At 37.2% G+C, this 26,604-nt stretch overlaps 1 protein-coding gene across 1 annotated transcript in view; it reads right to left on the reverse strand.

The window, feature by feature from the left end:
* The window catches only part of Pym (partner of Y14 and mago), a 172,552-nt gene that overhangs the window by 62,193 nt on the left and 83,755 nt on the right, over positions 1–26,604 (reverse strand). The window contains exon 2 of the mRNA XM_067141933.2: positions 9,577–9,673. Coding sequence (XP_066998034.2) covers positions 9,577–9,673 — 97 coding nt within the window. The remainder of the gene's footprint in view (positions 1–9,576; positions 9,674–26,604) is intronic.

Below are 26,604 nucleotides of genomic sequence, written 5' to 3' on the forward strand. Positions count from 1 at the left end.
TTTTGTATTGAAAAGGTGGACCAATAACAATATATTAGTTTACTCTATTGTAATCACAGTTCAATACGGATCTATCATTATGAAACTTATTTCTTTTAAACACTACTCCATAACCGTTGCATTGTTTTTCACAAGGAGAATTAAAAAAAAAAATATATAATGACTTGGGTACCTTTTAACAATCAGTCATAACTTCTTACTTCTGTGCCACAATAAATCACTGCTTTTTATTTTATTACCGAACAAAATATATTGTAACTTTCACAAACCAAAACACTGCACTGTATAACACTAAAGAACAAAATTAAAAAACAGAAAAACCTATTGATATTTATATGTCATCTGTAGTGTCTTTGGTAAGGTCAAATAAGAAGAGAACCAATGCCCTCCAATAATAATAACAATAATACACTACTATTAATAATAGTAATAACAAAGGAACACACACTGACAAGTCTTGAAATGACACTATAAACATCACTGTTAGTCATCGGAATCATAATATTCACCAGGCACTGTGGGCCATTGCAAAATTTCATCATAGAAGTCAGAGTACTCTTGTGGAATATAGCGGTACACCCTCCGAATGTCATCCAGCTTTGCTTTCTTAATCGGTATCTTACAAGATGGGTAGGTGACGTTTTGTGAAGTACAAACATGTTACAGAAGTTGTAGGTATTGATTGCTTCTGATGCATTCACAAAACCTTTCAATTCACTGCAGTACTCAAATTAATGGAACTTGGATATGTTGAAATGTTCTCTTCCTGAACGAGGAGCATTCTTGGTCTGCTCTGTCGATATCATCAAATTGCTCATAGCATTTTCTCTGGCACCTGTAACAAAAACCACAGTCACATAATTTCGTTAGTCAAATCCCATAATAAGTGATTAATAAGGTCTGTTCAGTGACATACAGTATATTGTTAATTACACATACCTGTAAGGCAAACGGCTCATTCTCGCTTTCTTCCAACACCACCATGGTCAATGTATTCTTCTCCTCTGACACGAGCTGTTTTAATAATATTCCTTTTATGTTGTTCTGGCTGTTTAGGTCTTTTTCTTGTCTTTTCTGATCGTTTATAGTACATTGGCCAAAAGTTTTTAAAATCAAGAATTATGCCACTCTCAACCATTGTTACAGTTTCTCGAGCCATCCTGGACGCATTACAGATGAGACAGATCTCCTTCACTGTGGTTTTTTTTTTTTTGTTGGTATTTTGCTTTACGTCGCACGGACACAGATAGGTCTTATGGCAACGATGGGATAGGAAAGGCCTAGGAATGGGAAGGAAGCAGCTGTGGCCTTAATTAAAGTACAGCTCCAGCATTTGCCTGGTGTGAAAATGGGAAACCACGGAAAACCATCTTCAGGGCTGCCGACAGTGGGATTTGAACCCACTATCTCCCGGATGCAAGCTCACAGCTATGCGCTCCTAACCGCAAGGCCAACTCTCCTGGTCCTTCACTGTGCAAACACGATCTTTTCTTCGTATTGGCCGCTTTATAACACAAAACTTCCTGTCACAAGGCAAGAACGAGTGACTTCGAAGGGGGAAAAACTGCTTTACTGTCTTGAATCGCTCAGTGTCTGTGAGGGATAAGCAGAAACACGACAAGGTGTAATTCTTATTTTGTCGGGGACAGTTGTCAGCAAAAATGTAAAGTTCATGAACATCAGATCGCACATTATTGATGTAGTCAAGCATAAAGGATGCTACCTCATTCGGCCCTTTCCGAGCTTGTCCTTGGTGATATACGTAATAATGGGCTAGACCAGTCTTCACATTATACACACAGAACACGTTTACAGAAAGTTGTCTTAGATAAAATATTTCCTGAACAGGAATTTTGGGTAGTGCAAGATTTTGCATGTAATCACAAACAAGACCCAGAATCTCATTATAATGTTTAGATTTTTGTTCACTGTCTTGTAAAGCATTAGTAAATTTTTTGGCTTTCCTCTGGGGTGAACCATTAACTATGCAGCAATTACTCCTTTTGCATTATCATTTAACAACTTGATTTTCAGCTCATATTCCTTCTCCTCACATTTACAGCAAGTGTCTACCTGTGGCCAGCAAAACTTGAGATTTAAATTTTCATTGAAATACCGTAAAAAAGAACTCAAACTTAATTCTTCAATAGGAGTACCTTTCTTTAAAAAGGCTGTACATTTTAGCTACAGAAAGTTCTGCTGAAAGGTTAGTGTAACTGCCTGAAGTATAATGAGCCTGTTTCACAGGGAAAGAGCTAATATGTGTCTGCACTTGGACAAGATCATTCCCTTCAATTTTTAAAGCAGAAGGATGATGACCTTGTTTATCTTTGGGGGATTTTCCCTCCAACACGAGTTTTCGCAAACGTCTTATTCTCTTATCAGAAACGTGGTAAAGCCTAAAAGAGGCCTCTCTACAAACCTCTACTTTTCTTTCACGTACTAGCATGTGATATTTGAAACTCTTTTCTTTGAGTATGGCTGCTTCTTTTCTTGGCCGGAGCTTACCCACTTCACATACTTCAATCCTTTGTAGATGTAAATCTTGTTCACTTTTAGAGGCAAACGTATACAGTGAATCAAAGAAAACTGTTCTGTCGATATCATCAAATTGCTCATAGCATTTTCTCTGGCACCTGTAATAAAAAACCACAGTGCCATGCTTTCGTTAGTCAAATCCCATAAGTGATTAATTAGGTCTTTTCAGAGACGTACAGTATATTGTTAATTACACATACCTGCAAGGCGAACGGGTCATTCTCGCTCTTGTTCGAACACCACCATTGTCAATGTATTCTTCTCCTCTGACACAAGCTGTTTTAATAATATTCCTTTTATATTGTTCTGGCTTTTTAGTTCTGTTCCTTATCTTTTCTGGAGATGAATCACATTCAATCCCACTCATTCTGAACACTGTATAAAAATCACCAGTTGCTGGCACAAATATTAATAAAAACGCTACTAATGTTGCAACATTCCACGAACGCAAGCATAAACATAACCTTAACCGACAGCCGATGAAACAGATGAAAACTGGTCCACGCAAAGCATGCTACCAACATTGTGTGTTAAAAGGGAATTGAGTCAATGACTGAGGTCCCTTCTTACAATCAAATCTAAAAACATATGGCGTGGTACACCATGATAGAAGCCTGATATTAGGACCGTTCTGACACTACCCTCAGCCAATTTGAATCTGTCACTAACTCAAAATGACCCATTTGGTGACTCAGGTCCTTTTTAACAATCACCCATTCAGTTATATTTGTCATTAATAATTATGTATTGAATAGGTGGACCCATTTTACCTCATTTATCAGCCTTCAATCACTGCTTCCGGACTGTGGTCATGGAGAGTTTCTGTGGGCATTGTACTCTGTTCCATGAACAGGGGAGGGGAAGTAGGGGAGCAAAGGGAGTATTGTAGATCCTGTCTTCTGTCCATTGGAGAGAGGAGAACGTTAATTTGCTTCTTCATGCTAACTTACATTTACTCCATAATACATCAAATATACTGTAACATGTTAAATGCAGAAAGAATGGAGCTAGAATTTGATGCAATTAGGTTTGAGATTGCGCACCCATTCATTTTTTATAGAAGCGTAAACGCAAGTGGCCTTAATTAAGGTACAGCACCAGCATTTGCCTGGTGTGAAAATGGGAAACCACGGATAACCATCTTTAGGTCTGCCCACAGCGGGGTTCGAGCCCACTATCTCCCAGATGCAAGCTCACAGCTGCGCGACCCTAACCGCATGGCCAACTCACCCGGTATATATCTGAAAATCCTGTAAGTATAAAACTCACCGAAAATTGAGTTTCATTTACTCCAGAAATGCTTTGTAAACCAGGTTTGTGGTATTGCCTTTTAGGGCTAAGATGACCAAGCAACATAGAACTGTACACATGAGGAACAGTCATCTTGCAAGTAAAAAAGACCAACATGTTCCTTTATTTTTAAAAGAGATTCCAAATACCTATTCCCAGGTCTGTAAAGTCTTCAGTTTTTGAGATATAAGTATTGCCATAAAAAGAATTAGACCCATTTATTAGTCCTTCGCCTACCCCCACCTAAGTGGATTTCTGATATTAAAAAATACATGTTTCTTTACTTTTAAGGGAGATTCCGAATACCAATTTTCACGTCTGTAACACCTTCAGTTATTGAGATATAAGTATCCTCATAAAAAAATTTCAACTCTTTTTTCACTTCCTTTTCCAAAAACAAAAAGAAATACGTGTTCCTGTATTTTTAAAGGACTTCCCAAATACCAAGTTTCAAGTCTAACATGTTAAGTTTCTGACATATACTGTAGATATACAGGTACTCATCTTAAAAATTCACCCGCTTTTTCAATTCTTTTCGCACCTTACGTGAATTTTCCGAAAACAAAAACAAAAATATGTGTTTGTTTACTTTTAAAGGAGTTTCCACATCTGTAATATCTTCAGTTTTTGAGATATAAGTATCCTCATAAAAAGAATTCAACTTCTTCTTCACTTCTTTCCACCTCTCTCCCCCCTTAAGTGGATTTCCCGAAACAAAACAATACGTGCTTCTTTATTTTTAAAGGAGATTCCAAATACCAATTTTCAGGTGTGAAACATCTTTACCTTTTGAGATATACATATCCTCATACAAAGAATTCCACTAATTTTTCAATTCATTCACTCATCTTTCATGGATTTTCCGAAAACAAAAGAATACGTGTTTCTTTACTATGAAAGAAGATTCCAAATTAAAATTTTTATGTCTGTAACATCTTCAGTTTTTGAGATATAAGTATCCACATAAAAATAATTCAACTCCTTCCAACTCCATAAATTTGACACCCCCCCCCCCCCCATAAAATGTGTGTTTCTTTATTTTTAAAGTATATTCCAAATACCAATTTTCACGTCTGTAACCTTCAGTTACTTTTGGATATCAGTATCTCCATAAAAATAATTCAATTTCTTTCACTTCCTTTCACCCTCACCCCTTAAGTGAATTTTCCAAAAACCAAAAATTCATGTTTCTTTATTCTGAAAGGAGATTCCAAATATTAATTTTCATGTCTGTAACCTTCAGTTTTTGACATATAAGTATCCTCCTAAAAGGAATTCTAAATATCTACATAAAAGGAATTCAACTCCTTTTTTACGCCTTCCCCCAAGGATCTCCTCCACATCCAAAATGCGTGTTTCTTTATTTTTAAGGAGATTCCATTATATATTTTCATGTATGTAACCTCCAGTTTTGGAGATATAAGTATCCATATAAAAATAATTTAATATTTTCACTTCCCTTCACCCTCCTCATTAAGTGCATTTCCCAAACAAAAAAAATTTCATGTTTTTCATTTCTAAAGGGGATTCCAAATATCAGCTTCCACGTCTGTAACCTTCAGTTTTTGAGATATAAGTATCCCTATAAAAAGAATTTTTTTCTCTTCCTTTCATCCCCCCCCCCCCCCAAGTGATTTTTCCAAAAAAAGTGCTTCTTTATTTATAAAGGAGCTTCCAAATACCAAGTATCATGACTGTAACATGTTCAGTTTTTGAGTTATATGTACCCTCATAAAAGGAATTTAACTCCTTTTTCACACCCACCCTACCCAAGTTGATTTTCCCCCCAAAATGTGTATTTTTAAAGGAGATTCCAAATGACTATTTTCACGTGTGACATCTGTAGTTTTTTAGATATAAGTATACTCATAGAAATAATTAAACCAATTTTTTAATTCTTTCACTCCCCTAAGTGGATTTTGAGAAAACAAAAGAATACATGTTCCTTTATTTTTAAAGGAGATTCCAAACGCCAATTTTCAAGTCTGCAACATCTTTAATTTGTGAGATATAACTATCTTCATACATAGAATTCAACTAAGTTTTCAATTCTTTCATCCCCAGTAGTGGATTTTCCGAAAACAAACAAATACGTATTTCTTTACTTTTAAAGGTGACTCCAAATACCAATGTTCACCTCTGTAACAGCTTCAGTTTTTGGGATATCACTATCCTAATAAAATGAATTCAACCCCTTTTTCAGTCCATTCTGCCTCCTTAAGAGTTTGTTCTGAAAACAAAAAAATACATGTTACTTAATTTTTAAAAGATTAAAAATACCAATTTTCACTTCTGTAACATGTTAAGTTTATGAGATGTTCTGTAGACATTCTTCTCTTAAAAATTCACCCCCTTTTTCTGCTCCCCCAAAGTGGATTTACGGAAAATAAATTATGCACGTTTCTTTACATTTACAGGTGATTTCAAATACCAATGTTCATGCCTATAACAATTTACATTTCTGAGATATACTGAAGAGTCATTTTAAAATCTCACCCCCTTTGTCACTCCTGGGCCCGGTTTCATAAAAAATCTTTCACTAATAGTATAAGTAAGAAACCAATAATATTAGTATTATGTTTCATAAAAGTATTAGTTAATAATATTAGTTGTTAGTTTATGAGTCAAAATTATTAGTAGATGTTCCTAATAATATTAGTAAATTGTTTCATACACAACATGACTAATAAAAGTTACTCATATTATTAGGATTATTTCCATGAGTGTATTTTGACTCATAATTCATATTATTACTGAAACCAAAGTGAGCGGTATTTTAATATTTTGGCATAAAATTATGAAGGTCACTGAAATGGTCGACTCTGATTCAAATAGTGATAAGGAATGAGTGTAGGTACTCACCGTTCAATAAATGTTACGCCAAAAACAGCCTGTACTGACATGAAACAAACATATGAATACCGGTACAATGGGAGATTTAGGTTAGATTACATAACTTTTGAGTATTTGCTTGACAGGATTGGTAGGAAATAGAACAGGGCCTCCGAGTAAGAGGCAGGCCCGCTATCCCTACACCACGGGGCAGGCACGGTTGGTAGTGATACACAGTATCATTGTGTTTCTCTAGTGCGGTTCTGCTCGGGCACGCCAAGTATCTTTTAAAATCTTGGCTTATATCACCAGTAAACCAAGATGATGCTGGTGATGATTATTGTTTTAAGAGGAAGTAGGCTACAACTAGGCAACCATCATCTATAACAACACTAATCAGATAGAAAAGTGGAAAGGATCCGACATTTTGAAAAATGAAGGTATCGGCTAAAGAAAGAGAAGGGCTATGAAGGGCGTGAAAATGAAAGACTCTCTCGGCCTCGCAACCGAATACTGTCAGGGTCAGAAAAGAACAAGAGTTGAACAAGGGAGGTCAGAAGGGTAGATGAAAATGAGCCTGGCAGAAGTAAGTTGAAGCAATGGCAGGACTCATTTCAGTGCCCCATGCTCGCCAACACACGCTCCCAAGTTGAGAGCCCTGGGATCCCTTTTAGTCACCTCTTACAACAGGCAGGGGATACTATGGCTGTTATTCTACCGCCCCCACCAACAGGGGTAGTAAACAAAGATTTTGCTAATCCATCTCAACAGATATGTTTAAGAGCACGTGAAATAAAAAAGTAAAAGGAACAAGGAGAGTTATAAAGTGTAAAAGGCTGCGAATAGTTGACGCTTTAACTCAATCACTTTTCGCAAAGAAATTTTCTTCTCACAGATTATTTTCACATCTTTTATGCATTTTCATATGTATTGAAGTCACAACAACAAAAATATCAAGTGAGACTTTTGAACATGTGGATTAATAGTCGGTTGTAGTAAAGCATTACCCTCCTGCTAGGAACAAACCCAAACCAAGAACATATGCAACAGACCGATTCTAACCTCCATTTGTGTCAGCTGACTAATAAACTAATATTATTAGTGAAAATATTTTATTAGTCATGTGTAAATCTTTATGAAACAGAATTTGGTTAACTAATAATTATTTTTATGAGTTCTAATATTATTAGCTAATATTATTAGTTAGTTTTATGAAACAGGGCCCAGGTCGCCCCCAATAATTCGATTTTCCAAAAAAAAAATTTAAAATACACGTTTCTTTATTTGTACAGCAGATATCAAAAACCAATTTTTCTGTCTGTAAAATCTTCAGTTTTTGGAATATAAGTATCCTCATAAAAGGTAATCAACCCATTTTGCACACTTTATCAGCCGCCTTAAGGGGATTTTCCAAAAAAAAAAGAGTATTTCTTTGTTTTTAAAGAAGATCCTAAGGACCAATTTTACATTGTAATCTATGAAGTTTTTGAGATATAGATATGCTTGTTTTAACAATTCACCCTCCTTTTCCCCCCTTAGCGACAGTATATCCAATAATCCTCCTTTAGTGAGTACCTACATTCTATTATAAATATATCCCCAAAATTTCATTTCCTTTTGTCCACGAGTTTTGGCTCAGTGATAATGAATTTGTCAAGATATTTTATCTATATATATAAAATAACATGGACTGACTGACTGACTGACTGATCGTCACCGAGCCAAAACTACTGAACATAAAGAAATAAAATTTTGTGGATACATTTATATTACAATGTAGGTGCTCACTAAGGGAGGATTTTTGGATATTCCATCACTAAGGGGGTGAAAAGGTGGGTGAATTTTTATACTGAATGTATCTATATCTAAAAATTTGACAGTTTAAAGATGTGAAAATAGGTATTTGGAATCTTCTTTAAAAAGTAAAGAAACACTTATTCTTTTGTTTTTGGAAAATCCATTTAAGGGGTTGGGGTGGATGAAAAGAACTGAAAAAAGTGTTGAATTATTTTTATGAGGATACTCTCTTATATATCAAATACTGAGGATGTTACAGACGTGAACACACACAGGTCTTATGGCGACGGTGGGATAGGAAAGGGCCAGGAGTGGCAATGAAGAGTCTGTATCCTTGATTAAGACACAGCCCCACCATTTGCCTTCTGTGAAAATGGGACACCACGGAAAATCATCTTAAGGGCTGCCAACAGCGGGGTTAGAATCCACTATTTCCCCGAATATGAGTTCACACCTGTGCACCCCTAAATGCTTGGTCCTTGCTCTTTTTTCTTTTTTTAAACAATTATTTCCAGGGTATATAATATTTTCCAGTGCCCCGTGTTAAGCTAGAACTTTCATTAGAGTAATCTGCAGTAAAATATTGTAAGTTGTGAATATCCCACCCCTTACTGCATAATTTCAGAAACTCGACACCTACTCAATCCACAATGAGTCGAGTTTGTGGGACCCTAGTGTATTATTAAAAAAATACAATAATGTGGAACACCTAACAACAGTATCCAAAATTTGCAAATCATAAATTGAGTAATGCAAAATATATATAAATTTTGTTTAATGCCGGACTAACCCATGGAAGGTATTCAGTGATGCAAGGATGGGAAGGTGTCAGGACTGGGAAGGTAGTGAACGTGGTCTTTATTAAAGTACAATCCCAGCAATTACCTAGAATGAAAAATGGGAAACCATCATCAAGGTTGCCAACAGAGGGGTTCGAACCCAACATCTTCCGAATGCAAGCTCACAGCCACATGACTCAAATAGCGCAGCCGACTCACTTGGTTAATGCAATTAGTGAAATGGTTATGTTATGCATAATACCTAAGAGAAAACAGCTTTCAGATAGTTGAAGAACTAACTAATATTAACAATACAAAACAGTACAATTGGTCAACTTACAAAGGCACCTCTTCTGGGGGTACGTAGCCATCTTTCACCCTGCGGCTTTTCCTCCAAGTACCATCCGGACGCTGACTAGCAGGAATGAAGGTGGAACCTTAAAAAAGAAAAATCCCACCAGTCATCTCACTTAAATAAGGGCACACTAAGTCATCATTCATGGCAAACTTAAGCTTAATCATCATAGATATGAAAGAATTCAATTTCAATTCTCACTGTGAAAGTGAAAGCACCAAAATGAAAAACTAGTACTCATATTTTCGTTGGAGATACAGGAATCTGTTGAGGCATAAATTCTGCAGATTCATCTATAGTAAAAATGATTACAGCTGTAACAATGTGGCCATTTGAATATCAGTACATACAAAAGCTTTATTATTTAAAATCCACGGGAAGTTTCTAAACAAGTCAAAAACTTCTCAGGCCTCACCAGAAGACTGACACAACTTTTTCATGTTTGGCTAGATCCTCCCTTTCTGCTGCTCCGTCTTCTCAGATTGATCAATCATAATGATTTATCTTTTGTATATATTCCTAGCTCTCTATCTTTTATTTATTTTTCGAAATGTATGCAAGTTAGCAGGACCATATCAATTTATACATGTGTTAAAATTCACAATTTCACTTTATTTTGTAAGACTTAAATAGGAAAACCCAGAATATGTAGCATAGTCCAATACGTCACTGGACCAGATGTTTCAGGCTAATATTAAGGTTTGGATGTGGCAAAGACACTAAGAACTATGAATGTAAAAGAAGCGCGTAGGCCAGTTGTGATTTCTTTCCATCTGAGAAGTGCCTCATACCTTGAATTTAGTTCACTAGTGCACAATGTACCATGTGATGATTATCTGCAACTTTACAAAGATTTCATGCATTCTCAGAATGAGGTGGTATATCACAAGGAAAATGTAATATTTTCAAAGCATGAGATGTCAAAATTGGTATGAGGATCCATCATCATTACTATGAGAACCTGTTGTTGGCCTTGGCTTTCTTCAGGCTCCTTCCAGTCTTTCCTTTCCAGTGCTATACTCCCCAAAATCTTAATTCCCAGGATCCTTATGCCCTGACGCACACACCCCTCCCACCTCAGGTTTGGTCAACAAAATATTTCAAGACCCTTCTGCAAACATGTTAACTCACTGAGGACCGTAGACAGCTGATGATGTTTAAGCTGCCTCCTATGTTGCGGGCCGTCAACATTGTAAGACGTTTAAGGTTGCGTGCAGAGCAACACTGTTTACATTCGGCATCTATGCATTCTTACATTTTGGTCAGCCTTACTGGTTCTAACAGAAAGAGGGTTGACCTTGTTTCCTGAATGAGATCATCCTTATGTTGTGTAGGCTCTCGTTTATCACGGCTGTTTTAGCACAAATATCTAAGCTTTTCCTGGTGCGTCAAATATGTACTTGACATTCCAATGAACTGCATGTCATTCTCATTGAGTACAAATATACTTCACATCCATGGCTTATAAAACAAAGTTTCTTATAGAGGAACTGTTGGATATTGTTCACAACGATGATTCTGGTGAAGAATTTATTCCTGAGATAGACTCGGAAAGTGAAAGTAACGAGGAAATTCACATTCCTGAATCCGACAGGCCTACAGAAGAAAGTGAAGTGTCTGATACATATCATCCTAGTTACTGTCCACCTGTTCCACAATTTACAGGAAATTCAGGTCTAAACATTCAAATAGAAAATTAGCAGGAAATTATGGGTTACATGAGTATTTTCATGAATGACAACGTTTATGAGTATGTGCGTGAACAGACGAATCTATGTGCAAGTCAAGTGATAAGTGTGGCGTCCTGGCTTTTCACAAAGAAGCGAGTCAAGTGATAAGTGTGGCGTCCTGGCTTTTCACAAAGAATTCAATCATGCAATCCTGGAAACCAAATGATGTCTCCGACTAGAAAATATTTTAGGATTGATGTTCATCACAGGAATAGTCCAAAAGCCTGATATAAAAATGTACTGGGCCAAGAACCGTGTTTTTCAAATTCCAATACGTTCTAAAACAATGTCCCAAACAAGCTTACTTCATATTCTTACATTTCTTCACTTCAGTAATAGTAGTCATTATGCCGATAGTAAAGGTAGGCTGTATAAAATTAGACCTATTTTAGAAAGAATGAGCAATAAATTTTCAACCATGTGCACTCCAGGCAAAAATATTGCATTGGTGAGTGCGTTTAAAATTTTGAGAGAACAATCCTGGAAAACATACTAAGTGTGGCATTTTAGTCAGGATAGTGAAAGTCAAATTCAGGATATATTTGCACTCTCAAAATTTATGATGGACATAACTTGGCCAAGGGTACGCAGTAACATATGGACAATTTATTTTTTTCTACAGTTTGTTTTACATCGCACCGTCACAGATAGGTCTTATGGCGATGATGGGATAGGGAAAAGCTAGGGGTGGGAAGCGGCCATGGCCTTAATTAAGGTACAGCCCCAGCATTTGCCTGATGTGAAAATGGGAAACCACGGAAAACCATCTTCAGGGCTGCCGACAGTCGGGTTCGAACACACTATCTCCCAGATGCAAGCTCACAGCTACGCACCCCTACCGCACGGCCAACTCGCCCGGTGGACAATTTCTATAACAGTGTAGGGTTGGTTAAAGAATTACATGAGTAGAACACTACAGTTTGTGGGACAATAAGGCAAAACAGGGAATAAATAACCTCCATTAGAGGAGGCGAGATTCTTTTTCTTTCATGGATAGACAAAAGGAATATAATCGTTTCAACAATACATTTAGCAGAAATGGCGGAAGAATCAAAAGGTGGATTTGGATAACCTGCAATGAAGCAAGAACGTATTGTTGATTATAACCAATACATGCATGGAGTAGACATTGCTGAACAGTATCTTGCAATGTATCCATTAACGACGAAAACTGTTAAATGACCCAAAAAGGTATCCTTTTTCATTTTGCAATCTTCAATACATTTAGGCTTCATCAAAAAACATTAAAAACAAATCCCTCCCATTTCTGTTGTTCATGCAAACAGTCTGTAGATACTTGATACAAGATACACAAATAACTGAGTTAAGTATCTCCTGTTCCATCTAAAGCATCTTCATCTAACATGAATACATCTAAATCCCCACCCCCAAAACAAGCTCCAACCAAGAAGCCATTTATCCAGCTAGATGGAAAAAGGAGGTAACAATGTTTTTGTAAAATTTTGCCCTGTGATAAGTAAGAACACGCCTCAAGAAAGTGCACAGTGTGCATCAAAAACAAAATTAGAAGTGAAACAATATGGTACTGCAAGAAATGTCGTGTTCCTCTCTACCCTGGAATCTGAGACACCAGATATCACACTCTCAATACCTACTAGAGATAAGCACAAAAGTATCATGCTTCTAACATTTCTAGTTCAGGAGTGATGGTAAATTTTATTAAGTAATGCATGTTAAGAGGGCCAGGTTTGAAAATGGTTGGTGCAGGCATTGGAAAGTCCTGCTGAGAAGGAGGTACTGAATGTGTTAAATATCCTCCTCATCTCATCCTTGTTCTATCATAATTGGCACATAGTGTATGTCCAGCCCACTCTAGCATCTTGATCCTAAACCACCAACAATATCTGGTTCTTTAAATTATTATTTTTACAATTTGTTTTACGTCGCACCGACATAGATAGGTCTTATGGCGACAATGGGATAGGAAAGGCCTAGGAGTGGGAAGGAAGCGGCCGTGGCCTTAATTAAGGTACAGTCCCAGCATTTGCCTGGTGTGAAAATGGGAACTCAGAGAAAACCATCTTCAGGGCTGCCGACAGTGGGGTTCGAACCTACTATCTCCCGAATTCAAGCTCACAGCTGCGCACCCCTAATCGCACAGCCAACTCACCCAGTGGTTCTTTAAATAGCCTGTCACATCTTCATACTCAGTTTTTTTCTATTGCTCAACAAAATGCATCTCAAAATTCCTCCCTCAAAGTTACAAAGCTGTCTTTCAGATCTTGACAAAGGCCACATTTCAGAAATATATGTTAGTAGCGATCTCACTAAAACCTTATAAAATTATTATACACCCATTCTTCAGTAATCGAGACTTCAGATATTTTCGAATGTCATGAAGGCATCAATTTGTACAGAGTATCTGTTTTTGAATTTTGTCACCAAGATTACCTTGACAATTAACATCTGATTCCAAGTGAAGCTACATACAAGTAGGATTTCCAACATGCCAACTATCAAACATAAAAAAGATCAGGAGAATTTTGGCAGTGTATCACAACATTACTCATGGCATAACATGTACTACTGTAATTCAATACATTAAAAAATCTAGTAAGCCTACACATTTTTTCATTATTTACATGTAAATATTAAATACTGGACACACCTGAGCTTCAGGAACATTTGACTTCCCATTCTTCAACATGCTGAACAACATGTAATAAATGTTTTTCAATACACCTAACCTGTAGCTGACTCAGGTCTTGTCAGAAACTCTGAACTAAATTTTTGCTCAAAGCACTTGCCCTTGCTGAACAGATTTTAACGTTAAAAGTTTCTCTAAAGTTTGTTCATACAGCGAGGATCTGCACTGTGGTGTTTTTACTCTACTAAATAAATATCCTCTCACACTCTGCATTGCATTGTGGAATTGATAAAAATAGCAAGCAGCACCTTGGACTTCATCTGATCTACCAATGCCACTGAACATCAATTCTCCCTTTTGCCAGATCTGTTTCTTCCAGCTGAAAGTTACAGAACTGGGAGTGTAGAGTAACAATTGCTTGATCTTACATCTTCTGTTTCAATAGTCAGAATGTTCAGAAACTTGCTTATAAAAAAGCTAAGGCTTACTTGTAGTAAAAATACTTGCAACTTCTGCATTCATTAAAACTTCATCTTTGAATGGAAATTAGTGTACCATATAGACACATGATGAAGAAAAACACGTTCTAACAGACTTAAAGAATACACACTTATCCTGAGACTTCAAAGTGTTCACCAAAGCAAACGTCAAGTTACTATGATCAGATCAGGATCATCCTTTTGATTTACTGGATTATGATTACATCAAGGAGAGACTAGGGGTTCTTAATAACATGTGGTTTCACAAACCTTGCTGTCACATTCTTCAACAGCTCCTCCAAAACTGACCTCAATAAGTGGATGTGCAGCATACCTGGCTTAAGAGTTACTTTTGGATGTTCAAAGATAGCCATAAAACTTAAGAGAAAAAGATTTATGCATATTTGATTAAAGAAGCAACTTTGTAAGGAACTTTGTAGGTCTTGAAAGTTCCCATCTGAGAATTCTTACTCACAATTTCACTCCAAAGGGTCTCAATGCTGCAAAAACCTTTCTAAACACCTTCTCAATGATAACCATCAAGTAGGCACTTTCTAGAATTTTCCTGATCTCTCTGTTGTATAAAGTTTGAAATTCTCTGAATTTTTCTTTCCTCTTTGCAGTCCTTCCCAAATAATAAAATATATCAATTTTACTTTTGTCTACACTTACAGGCAAACATTCTGCACCTTTCTGTGCAGCAAGATTAATTAGGTGACAACAGGAGCAGCCTACAATGATTATGTTATTAATTTCCTGCTTCAAACATCCTGCACCGGGCGAGTTGGCCGTGCGCGTAGAGGCGCGCGGCTGTGAGCTTGCATCCGGGAGATAGTAGGTTCGAATCCCACTATCGGCAGCCCTGAAAATGGTTTTCCGTGGTTTCCCATTTTCACACCAGGTAAATGCTGGGGCTGTACCTTAATTAAGGCCACGGCCGCTTCCTTCCAACTCCTAGGCCTTTCCTATCCCATCGTCGCCATAAGACCTATCTGTGTCGGTGCGACGTAAAGCCCCTAGCAAAAAGCAAACATCCTGCCATACCATTCTTTAATCCTACCAATACCAGAGCATTACCAACACCAAGAGCTAGGCAGGTTTTTTTTAATGGAATGTTGAATTCCTATAAAGTTGAGAGCAAAAAATTTGAAAATTTTAGCTCCAGTAGCATCTGCTTTTAAATTAGTCAGAGAGAGGGGACAACTCAATTTCATTGAGTTCAGACCTGAAAAACATCACAACAGGATATAACTTGAAGTCAATTTTATTCTACCTTTCTTCCAAGCACATTACTGTAATGATAGCCGCTGCTTTTGTTCTAGCAGACCAATATCATTTAGAGATTTCTGAATATGGGAACATTTTGGAAAACAAAGTCTCTACATGGTTGGCACAATTTACAGGCAGGTTACGTTGTACGATAAATGATGTAAATAAAGCCTTGGCATTCACCACAGTATTTACACCTTGTTTTATACAAAAAATTCAGGTTCTTGTTCCATTCGACACACCGGACACTCTCCTTATGTTTCTTCATTTGCACAGGTTTGAGCATATTGCACTTGCTGCCATGTGCAACAGAAAAATAACACCTATAGATAATACAAAACGTAAAAGTTGGTCTCTATTGAATCCCTCAAACACGAAAGCTGTTCCTTACAAATGCTTTTAAATCACTGCATCATATTTCCTTGACATTTTGGCAATAATAATAACTAAAAAAAAAAATTAAGACATGCAACCAAGAAGCACTACTACACAACATTCCCTCTCAACACCAGCATTGACACAAGTCCTGCCCCCGGTAGGTTTCTCTGGCATGTCACTTTTGAGGTTACAGTTACTCAGTTGCTGGTAATACTTTGTATTTCTGGTGGTAGAGATTGTGCCATGTCCTCGTTGGCCACAAGGTCTGCTGTATATGGATAATAATCAGCCACCCTGTCCCATACTGCCTTTGTGTAGTAGTTAATAGAACTACTATCGACCAGCCATACTCTGTCATCTATAGATAGAACACTGAAAGGCACAGGATTTTAAAATTTGAAAATTACTGAAACTGCCCTCAAAATCAGGGAACTGGTCCTGGTGGTAGGCAGGAAGGATGAAAAATGGGGAGTCACCTGGAATTTATATATGCCAATTACAATATATTTAGATCTCCCTTCATTTTTTTGGTCAGAGGGGCATGTGTACTTATTTTAATTTGTAGGCAGATTTATATTTCTTGCTGTCTTTTCCAGGTTACTAGAGGTATATTTCATAGCTCTTTGTGTTCTTACCACAATACTGATATTTGCATAGGCCTATGCTAAAAAAAAGCTGGACTGATTTATAAACAATAGCACCCCTTGCGTTAATGCCACAATTTCAAACCATCTTCTCTATTGCAATACTGAACAGAAGGGCATGCTAATGAATTTTCTTGTCAAACTCCATTTGTAGATGTTACAGGCTTGACATCACATTTAGAACCTTAATTTCAATTAGAGTATTTTCTATGATAGATCATACTAATAAAATAAATTGATTTTTGAGGAATATGATGAGCAATCCTAACAATTTTGAAAAATTGTGGCCACCACTTTAATTTGATCTGAACCCAATTAAAGCTTCATGAGGCATGGTGGAGAGGTGTATTTAATCCAAGAACTCATACTTACAAGTACCAGGGATATAAGGACATTACCCAGATGATAAGGTTTAGCATCTCAGCAGATTTCTTCTGTCCACTTGAATACCGTAGAGTGGAACTTCTATTCTTTTATTTATTTAACTAGCAAGATACCCGTGCTTCGCTACGGTATTATACTGAAATTTGTAATTGAATGCTTAACGTTTTATATTTAATCGGCCGAAATTCATGATATGATGCGTTTTCTGAGAAAATCCACCAAAATTCACGATGTGACTCGTTTTCTGAGAAATTACGGCAAAGTTCCTCCCGTTTTTCAATCTTTCCTTCCGGCAATCGATTTCGTACTTCCCGGGCTAGGTCCAGGTACTCCACCCGGTTAGTTGGGTCCCTAAATCTATGCCATATTTCCCTATAAGCTTTTTAATATGGATCAAATCCTTGAGGAGATCCGGCGTAGTGTCTTCTTGGGTGCCTTGGCGGTACTGAACCCGCGGTCCGACTGCATTCGTAGTCATTACCGGTCCAGGACACATTTCCAGCGCGGTCCGCACATTTTGATGACGGTCCAAAACATTATTAGGCCTATTAAGGTAACTTAGGGAGATCCCGACATGAGGGAGAACTCGACACTTTTAAGCTTAGCGCCTCTGGTAACCACAGTACTGCACAGGTCAAACTTGCAACTACATTTACTGGAGCCGTATGGTTTTGTGCTCATGGTCATTCTGTTAGCTGAATATTATCACTATAAATACAAGGCACATGAGCACGTGAAGGTAAGTGATATATGATTTAAAAGTAACTTGCTGTAATATGATGAGTAGGTTGTGTAACGAAACGGGTAGATATGTGATACTTTTAAGATAATGTTTTAGGTTAGGCACACAAAGCAAGTTTCGGAGAAGCGGTCATGCCATTTCCAAATCGCCAAACCTTCAGCTTGGTAAGTGTTGCGACCTCTTGCCTGCCAATGAAACTCTGGGAGATCTAGACATGACAAGCTGGGAGATCTCGACACTGTTGAGATCTCCCTGAATCTCTAAACCGGGATACATTTTTGGGGATAGGGTTTAATGGTGCTTTAATACTACAGTTTAGTAGGAGTAATAAAGTATGACAATGTAGTGTATTGAGATATTTATAACATTTTTTTAATGCGATATTTTTATAACAATGTTTGTATTGTTAAGTTAAACTCAAATGACGAAGGTTGGAGACTGCTTCCCCACCACCCGCCATGGTGACTTCACAGGATTATCGTGAAAATTTAAAGAACAGGAAACGTGAAAATGACAAGAATCCTTCAAATCGAAGGACAACAACGAGAACTCGGCATGTGCAACGGGGAAGCTAGTTTCTCAAGCAGTCTTCTTTGCTCTGAGAAGTTTCGCATTAATAGTTTTGCATCCAAATGGTTATAGCTGGAGGATGCCACGGAAATATCTGTACAAAGGTCTGCTTGGACGATGGAATTCAGAAGATATGGCTGCTGCTAATAAGGACGTGAAAGAAAATGGAACTACTTTAGCAACAGCTGCAACATATTTCGGTATTCCAAGGAATACACTCAGATCCAGAATACTATCTGGTATATCTATCAATAGAAAACTGGAAAAAGGATCAGCAATTGACAAGCTATGTAGGACCATTTATTCAACCATATTTTTCATCTCGATTCTAAGGGGTTTGGGTGAACAGTGACCGACTTACCAGAACTGGCTTTTAGATTCACTCAGAGGAATGGTGTTAAGAAGCATATTTAAAAAACAATAGGCAATGGTTGGATATTACTGCGTTTTTCAAGAGCCTGGTAATATTTTCAATGCCAATGAAACTGGTGTTCAGCTCATATTTAAGGCAGTGAAGATTATCAGTGAAAAAGGGAAAAAAAACATGTTTCAGAGCACCACGGCAGAAAAGGGATCTACGGTAACAGTAATGGTGTGTAGTAATGCTATTGGATATGCTATCCCACCCTTTGTTATAATGAAAGGGGTAAGGCAAAGATACACTCAAACGGAATGCCCAGTGGATCAGTTGTTAAAATGTCCGAATCAATGTATATGACCACTGAGGTATTTTCATTATTCCTTGATCACCTAAACCGTTACAAACCTCGGGGCAGGATTCGGTTGATAATCGACGGACACTCAACGCACTGCAAAGATCCGGATGTGCTTGATAAGCTTTATGATAGAGATGTGTTGCTTCCCCACCACCCGCCATGGTGACTTCACAGGATTATCGTGAAAATTTAAAGAACAGGAAACGTGAAAATGACAAGAATCCTTCAAATCGAAGGACAACAACGAGAACTCGGCATGTGCAACGGGGAAGCTAGTTTCTCAAGCAGTCTTCTTTGCTCTGAGAATTACTGCGCAGTATGTGACGACAACTGTAATGAGGCATGGGTCCAATGTAGTGGGGAATGCGGGAAATGGTTCCACGAGACGTGTGGAAAACGGAAACGATGAACAGTTTATATGTACCCACTGTGTGGAGTAGTTGTGTAACCATTCGGAGGTCCTACCTAGTGTCAGGTTCTCCCTAAGTGCGGGAGAAGTGGACATTATTGCATCCTTTATTTATTTGATAATTTAACATGTTATGAAATGATATTATTTTGCCATAAATAATAGAAAACATAAACTAAGCAAGATGGAAGACCGCTACTTGGCGGTAAATTACATCTGATGCCATTCTCATTGCTGACAATGAGACCAGCACTATTGTCGCGTGTAGGCAAGTGCGCGGGGTTTCTGGCGATGCGAATGACATACTTCCGTGCATTATTGACCTTATTATAGAGGTGAACAACTGCATAGTAAATCTCATTCCTATCGTTTATTTCAAATGTGTTTGTATTTATATGACAGGAGAATCTACTGTATTCTAAGAACGTTCTCCAAAGTAAAAGTGGCTCTTGAAAACGAACCAAGGAAATATTAAAGATGAGCGGTTTATGATCAGAATAAGCACACTGAAAATCCACAGCCTGCTTCCAGTCATTCGACCGGGTCTGGAATGGAATAAATAAAGCCCCATCTAGCAGCGAGGATAGGAATTGTGCCAGCTGCCAAAGCCTGTCGCACTCCTCTGGGGCAATGATTAATGAATGACAAATGAAATGAAATTATACTGGAGAGTGTTGCTGGAATGAATGATGACAGGAAAAACTGGAGTACCCGGACAAAAAACCTGTCCCGCCTCTGCTTTGTCCAGCACAAATCTCACATGGAGTGACCGGGATTTGAACCACAGAGGCTCCTTATAAGGACATTATGAACAGTAAAATCAAAGGGTCTCACCTCCTTTTTCACCCCACCACCCTTAACTCGATTTCCCCCCCATCCCCTCCAAAAGAAGAAGGCTTGTTTCTTTATGTTTAAAGGAGATTCCAAATACCAATGTTCCTGTCTGTTACCTTTAGGTTTGAGATATAAATATCCCCATATACATAATTCATGTTTTTCACTTCCATTCACATGCTCCCTTCCCCCTTAAGTGAATTTTCTGGCAAAAAATGTGTGTTTCTTTTAACAGCAAAGGATCCTCTAAATACCAATTATCATGACTATAACATCTTAAGTTTTTGAGATATGTGTCCTCATGAAAAGAGTTCAACACCTTTCCACCCCCCCCCCCAAAACGCGTTTTCCTGTGTTTTTAAAGAAGATCCAAATACCACATCTGTAACAATTTTAGTTTTCATTAGATGTAAGAATCCTTATACAATTAATGCAATTATTTTTTTTCAATTCTTTCAAATCCCCCCCTTCCCCCCATCATTGGATTTTCCGAGAATACGTGTTTATTTACTTTTAAAGCAGATTCCAAATACCAAATTTCACGTCTGTAAGATCTTCAGTTTTGAGATATGAGTATCCTAATTTAAAAAATTCAACCCAATTTTCAGTCAATTTTACTCCTCCCCTCCCCCCCTCACCCAAGTGGTTCCTCCGAAAAGTAAAAATACACGTTTTATTATTTGTAAGACAGATAAAATATACCATTTTTCACTTCTGTAACATGTTAAGTTTTTTAGATATAGGCCTACTGTAGAAAATCTCATTTTAAAATTTCACCCCCCCCTTTTTAGTTCCCGTTAAGTGGAGTTTCCAAAAACAAATGACCTATGTTTCTTTACTTTTACAGGAGATTCCAAACAACAATTTTTATGTCGGTAACGTTTTACATTACTGAGATATACTGTAAGCCTTTCTAAAAATGATCCCCAATTCGTCACTCCTGTTTAACCCCCATTAATTAGATTTTTCAAAAACAAAAAATACTTGTTTCTTTATTTTTAAAGGAGGTACCAGATATCAATTTTCAGGCCTGTAATATCTTCAGTTTCTGAGATATAAATATCCTCATTAAAGGCATTCAACCACTTTTTCACCCCTTTTCACTCGTCCTATTGGGATTTTCCAAAAAACAAAAAAATCCTTATTTTTAAAGGAGATTCTAAAAACTAATTTCTTAATCTGTAAGTTATTAAGGTTTTGAGATATAAACACACTCATTTTAAAAATTCACCCCCCCCCCCTTTATCACGCCCCATTACTTGGATTTTCCAAAAACAAAAAATGTGTTTCTTTATTTTAAAGGAGATTCTAAATACCAATTTTTACATCGGTAAACTCTAAAAGTTTTGAGATATAGATACAATCGTTTTAAAAATTCATCCCCCTTCCCCCCCCCCCATAATTGGATTTTCCAAAAAGCAAAAAAGTACCTATTCCTTTATTTTTAAAGGAGATCCCAAATATCAATTTTCAGGTCTGTAATATCTTCAGTTTCTGAGATATAAGTATCTTCATTAAAGATATTCAACCCCTTTTTCACCCCTCCCATTGGGATTTTTCTGAAAACGAAAAAAAAAAGTGTTTCCTTATTTTTAAAGAAGATTCAAAATACCTTTTTTTTTTTTTTTTTTACATCTGTAAACTTTTAAAGTTTTGAGATATAGATACATTCATTTTAAAATTTCACCCCCCTTTTCACCCCCTTAGCGAAGGAATATCCAAAAATCCTCTCTTAGCGAGCACTTACAGGTTAATATGAATGTATCCCCAAAATTTCATTTCTTTATGTTCAGTAGTTTTGGCTCGGCGATGATGAATCAGTCAGTCAGTCAGTCAGTCAGTCAGGACAAGTTAATTTATATATATAGACTAGCAAGATACCCGTGCTTCGCTACGGTATTATACTGAAATTTATAATTGAATGCTTATTGTTTTTGATATATAATCCGCCGAAATTCGCGGTCTGACTCGTTTTCTGCGAGAACCCACCAAAATTCCCGATCTGACTCGTTTTCTATTAGATTACGGCATGTTTCCTCCCATTTTTCAATCTTCTTTTCCAGCAATCGATTTCGTACTTTCCGGGCTAGGCTCAGGTATTCCTCCCGGTCAGTTGGGTCCGTAAATCTTTGTCATCTTTTCCTATAATCATTTTTAATATGGATAAAATCCTTCAGGAGATCCGGCGTGGTGTCATATTGGGTTCCTAGAAGGCACTGAACCCGCGGTCGGACTGCATTCTTAGTCATAACCCGTCCAGGAGCCGTTTCCAGCGCGGTCCGCACATTTGACGACGGTCCGGAACATTATTATTATTATTATTATTATTATTATTATTATTATTATTATTATTATGTGTTGCTGGAATGGATGATGACAGGAAAACCGGAGTATCCGGAGAAAAATCTGTCCCGCCTCCGTTTTGTCCAGCACGAATGTCACATGGAGTGAACGGGATTTGAACCACGGAACCCAGCTGTGAGAGGCCGGCGCGCTGCCGAGGATCCTTATAAGTACATTAAGAACAGTAAAATCAATTGGTCTCACCTCCTTCTACACCCCACCGCCGTTAAGTTTATTTACCGGCACCTCCCCCCCCCAAAAAGAAATTAAAAGAAGGCTTGTTTCTTATGTTTAAAGAAGATTTCAAACACCAATGTTCACGTCTATTACCTTCAGTTTTGAGATATAAGTATCCCCATAAAAAAAATTTACTTTTTTCACTTCATTTCACACTACTCCCCCCCCCCCTAAGTGAATTTTCACGCAAAAAATACCTGTTTCTTTAATAGTAAAGGATCTTCTAAATACCAATTATCACGACTCTAACTTCTTCAGTTTTTGATTTATGTGTCCTCATGAAAGGAATTCAACTCCTTTACACTCCCGCCCTCCAAGATGGTTTCCCCCCAAAACGCGTTTTTCTTTGTTTTTAAAGGAGATCCAAATACGAATTTTCACGTCTGTAACAATTTTAGTTTTTATTAGATGTATGTATTCTCATTCAATTAATTTTTCAATTCTTTCACCCCCCCCCCTTCATTGGATTTTCCGAGAATACGTGTTTCTTTATTTTTAAAGCAGATTGCAAATATCAAATTTCACGTCTGTAACATCTTCATTTTTGAGATATCAGTAGCCTAATTAAAAGAATTCAACACCATTTTCAGTCACTTTTACCCACACCCACCCAAGTGGTATTTCCGAAAGCTAAAAATACACGTTTCTTTATGTTTAATAGAGATAAAAAACACCATTTTTCACTTCTGTAACATGTTAAGTTTTTTGAGATAAACTGTAAAAATTCTCATTTTAAAATTTCACCCCTTTTGAGTTCCCCTTAAGTGGAGTTTCCAAACACAAATCACCTATGTTTCTTTAGATTTACAGGAGATTACAAACACCCACTTTTACGTCTGTAACATTTTACGTTTCCAATATATTCTGTAGATATAGTCTTTCAAAAATTCACCCAATTTGTCACTCCTGTTTAACCGCCATTAATTGGATTTTCCAAAACTAAAAAATACGTGTTTCTTTATTTTTAAAGGAGATCCCATATACAAATGTTCAGTTCTGTAATATCTTTCGTTTCTGAGATATATGTATCCTCATTAAAGGCATTCAACCCATTTTTCACCCTTTTACACCCCTCCTATTGGGATTTACAGGAAATCAAAAATACGTTTTCCTTTATTTTTAGAGGAGATTCTAACTACCAATTTTTACATCTGTAAATTTTTAAGTTTTAAGATGTAAACACACTCATTTCTAAAAATTCACCCCCCACTTTCAACCCCCAATATTTATATCTTCAAAAAACGAAAAAATACGTGTTTCTTTACTTTTAAAGTAGATACCACATACCAATTTTCAGGTCTGTAATATCTTCAGGTTCTGAAATATAAGAAGCCTCATTAAAGGCATTCAACCCATTATTCACCATTTTACACCCTTCCTATTGGGATTTTCCGAGAACAAAAGATTACGCGTTTCTTTATTTTTAAAGGAGATTCTAAATACCAATTTTTACATCCATACACTTTAAAAGTTTTGAGATATAGATACACTCATTTTAAAAAATCACCCCCTTTTCACCCCCCCCCTTTTGGATTTTCGAAAAACAAAAAAATACGTGATTCTTTATTTTTTAAAGAGATCCCAAACATCAATTTTCAGGTCTGTAATATCTTCAGGTTCTGAGATATAAGTAGCCTCATTAAAGGCATTCAACCCCTTTTTCACCCATTTTTACGATTCCTATTGCGATTTTCAAAAAACCAAAAAATACGTGTTTCTTTATTCTTAATGAAGATTCTAAATATCAATTTTTACATCTGCAAACTTTAAAAGTTTGGAGATATAAATTCACTCATTTTAAAAATTCGCCCCCTTTTCACCCTCCCATTAATTGGATTTTCCAAAAACAAAAAAATACGTGTTTCTTTATTTTTAATAGAGATCAAAAGTACCAAGTTTCAGGTCTGTAACATCTTCAGTTTCTGAGATATAAGTACCGGTATCCTGATTAAAGGCATTCAACCCATTTCCCCACATTTTCACCCTTTTTCATCCCTCCTATTGCGATTTTCTGAAAACAAAAAAATACGTGTTCCTTTATTTTTAAGGAAGGTTCTAAATACCAATTTTTACAGCTGCAAACTTTAAAAGTTTGGAGATATAGATTCACTCATTTTAAAAATTCACCCCCTTTTCACCCTCCCATTAATTGGATTTTCCAAAAACAAAAAAATACGTGTTTCTTTATTTTTAAAAGAGATCAAACGTACCAATTTTCAGGTCTGTAATATCTTCAGTTTCTGAGATATAGGTACCGGTATCCTGATTAAAGGCATTCAACCCATTTTCCCCATTTTCACCCTTTTTCACCCCTCTTATTGGGATTTTCTGAAAACAAAAAAATACGTGTTTCCTTATTTTTAAAGACGATTCTAAATACCAATTTTTACATCTGTAAACTTTTAAAGTTTTGAGATATAGAGCAACTCATTTTAAAATTTCACCCCCGTTTTCACCCCCTTAGCGAAGGAAGATCCCAAAATCCTCTCTTAGCGAGCACCTACGTCTTAATATGAATATATCCCCAAAATTTCATCTCTTTATGTCCAGTAGTTTTGGCTCGGCGATGATGAATCAGTCAGTCAGGACAAGTTATTTTATATATATATAGACTAGCAGGATACCCGTGCTTCACTACGGTATTATACTGACATTTATAATTGAATACTTATTGTTTTATATATAATCCGCAGAAATTCGCGATGTGACTTGTTTTCTGAGAGAATCCGCCAAAATTAGCGCTCTGACTCGTTTTCTAATAGGTTACGGCAAGTTTCCTCCCATTTTTCAATATTTCTTTCCAGCAATCGATTTCGTACTTCCCGGGCTAGGTCCAGGCATTCCACCCGGTCAGTTGGGTCCCTAGATCTTTGCCATCTTTTCCTATAAGCATTCTTAATATGGATCAAATTCTTCAGGAGTTCCGGCGTGGTGTCGTCTTGGGTGCCTTGGCGGTACTGAACCCGCGGCCGGACTGCATTCTTAATCAATACCTGTCAAGGACCCATTTCCAGCGCGGACGGCATATTTGACGACGGTCCAGAACATTATTATTATTATTATTATTATTATTATTGCTAGGGGCTTTACGTCGCACCGACACAGATAGGTCTTATGGCGACGATGGGATTGGAAAGGCCTAGGAGTTGGAAGGAAGCGGCCGTGGCCTTAATTAAGGTACAGCCCCAGCATTTGCCTGGTGTGAAAATGGGAAACCACGGAAAACCATCTTCAGGGCTGCCGATAGTGGGATTCGAACCTACTATCTCTCGCATGCAAGCTCACAGCCGCGCGCCTCTACGCGCACGGCCAACTCGCCCGGTGTTATTATTTTTATTAATAATAATAATAATATAGATGTTCTGGACCCCACAGCAAGATGCAAGACCGGTACATGGCGGTAAATTACATCTGCTGTCATTGTCATTGTTGACAATGTGGCCAGCACCTTTGTCGCGCGTAGGCAAGTGTGCGGGATTTCTGGCGATACGAATGACATACTTCCGTGCATTATTGACCTTATTATAGAGGTGAACAATTTGACGGTCAATCTAATTCCTATCGTTTATTTCAAATGTGTTTAAATTTTTATTTACATGCCAGAAGAATCTACTGCAATCTAAGAACGTTCTCCGAAGGAGAAGGAAAAGATAGCTGTTGTAAACGAACC

This window comes from Anabrus simplex, chromosome 2 (assembly GCF_040414725.1).
Source record: "Anabrus simplex isolate iqAnaSimp1 chromosome 2, ASM4041472v1, whole genome shotgun sequence".
Taxonomy (NCBI): domain Eukaryota; kingdom Metazoa; phylum Arthropoda; class Insecta; order Orthoptera; family Tettigoniidae; genus Anabrus; species Anabrus simplex.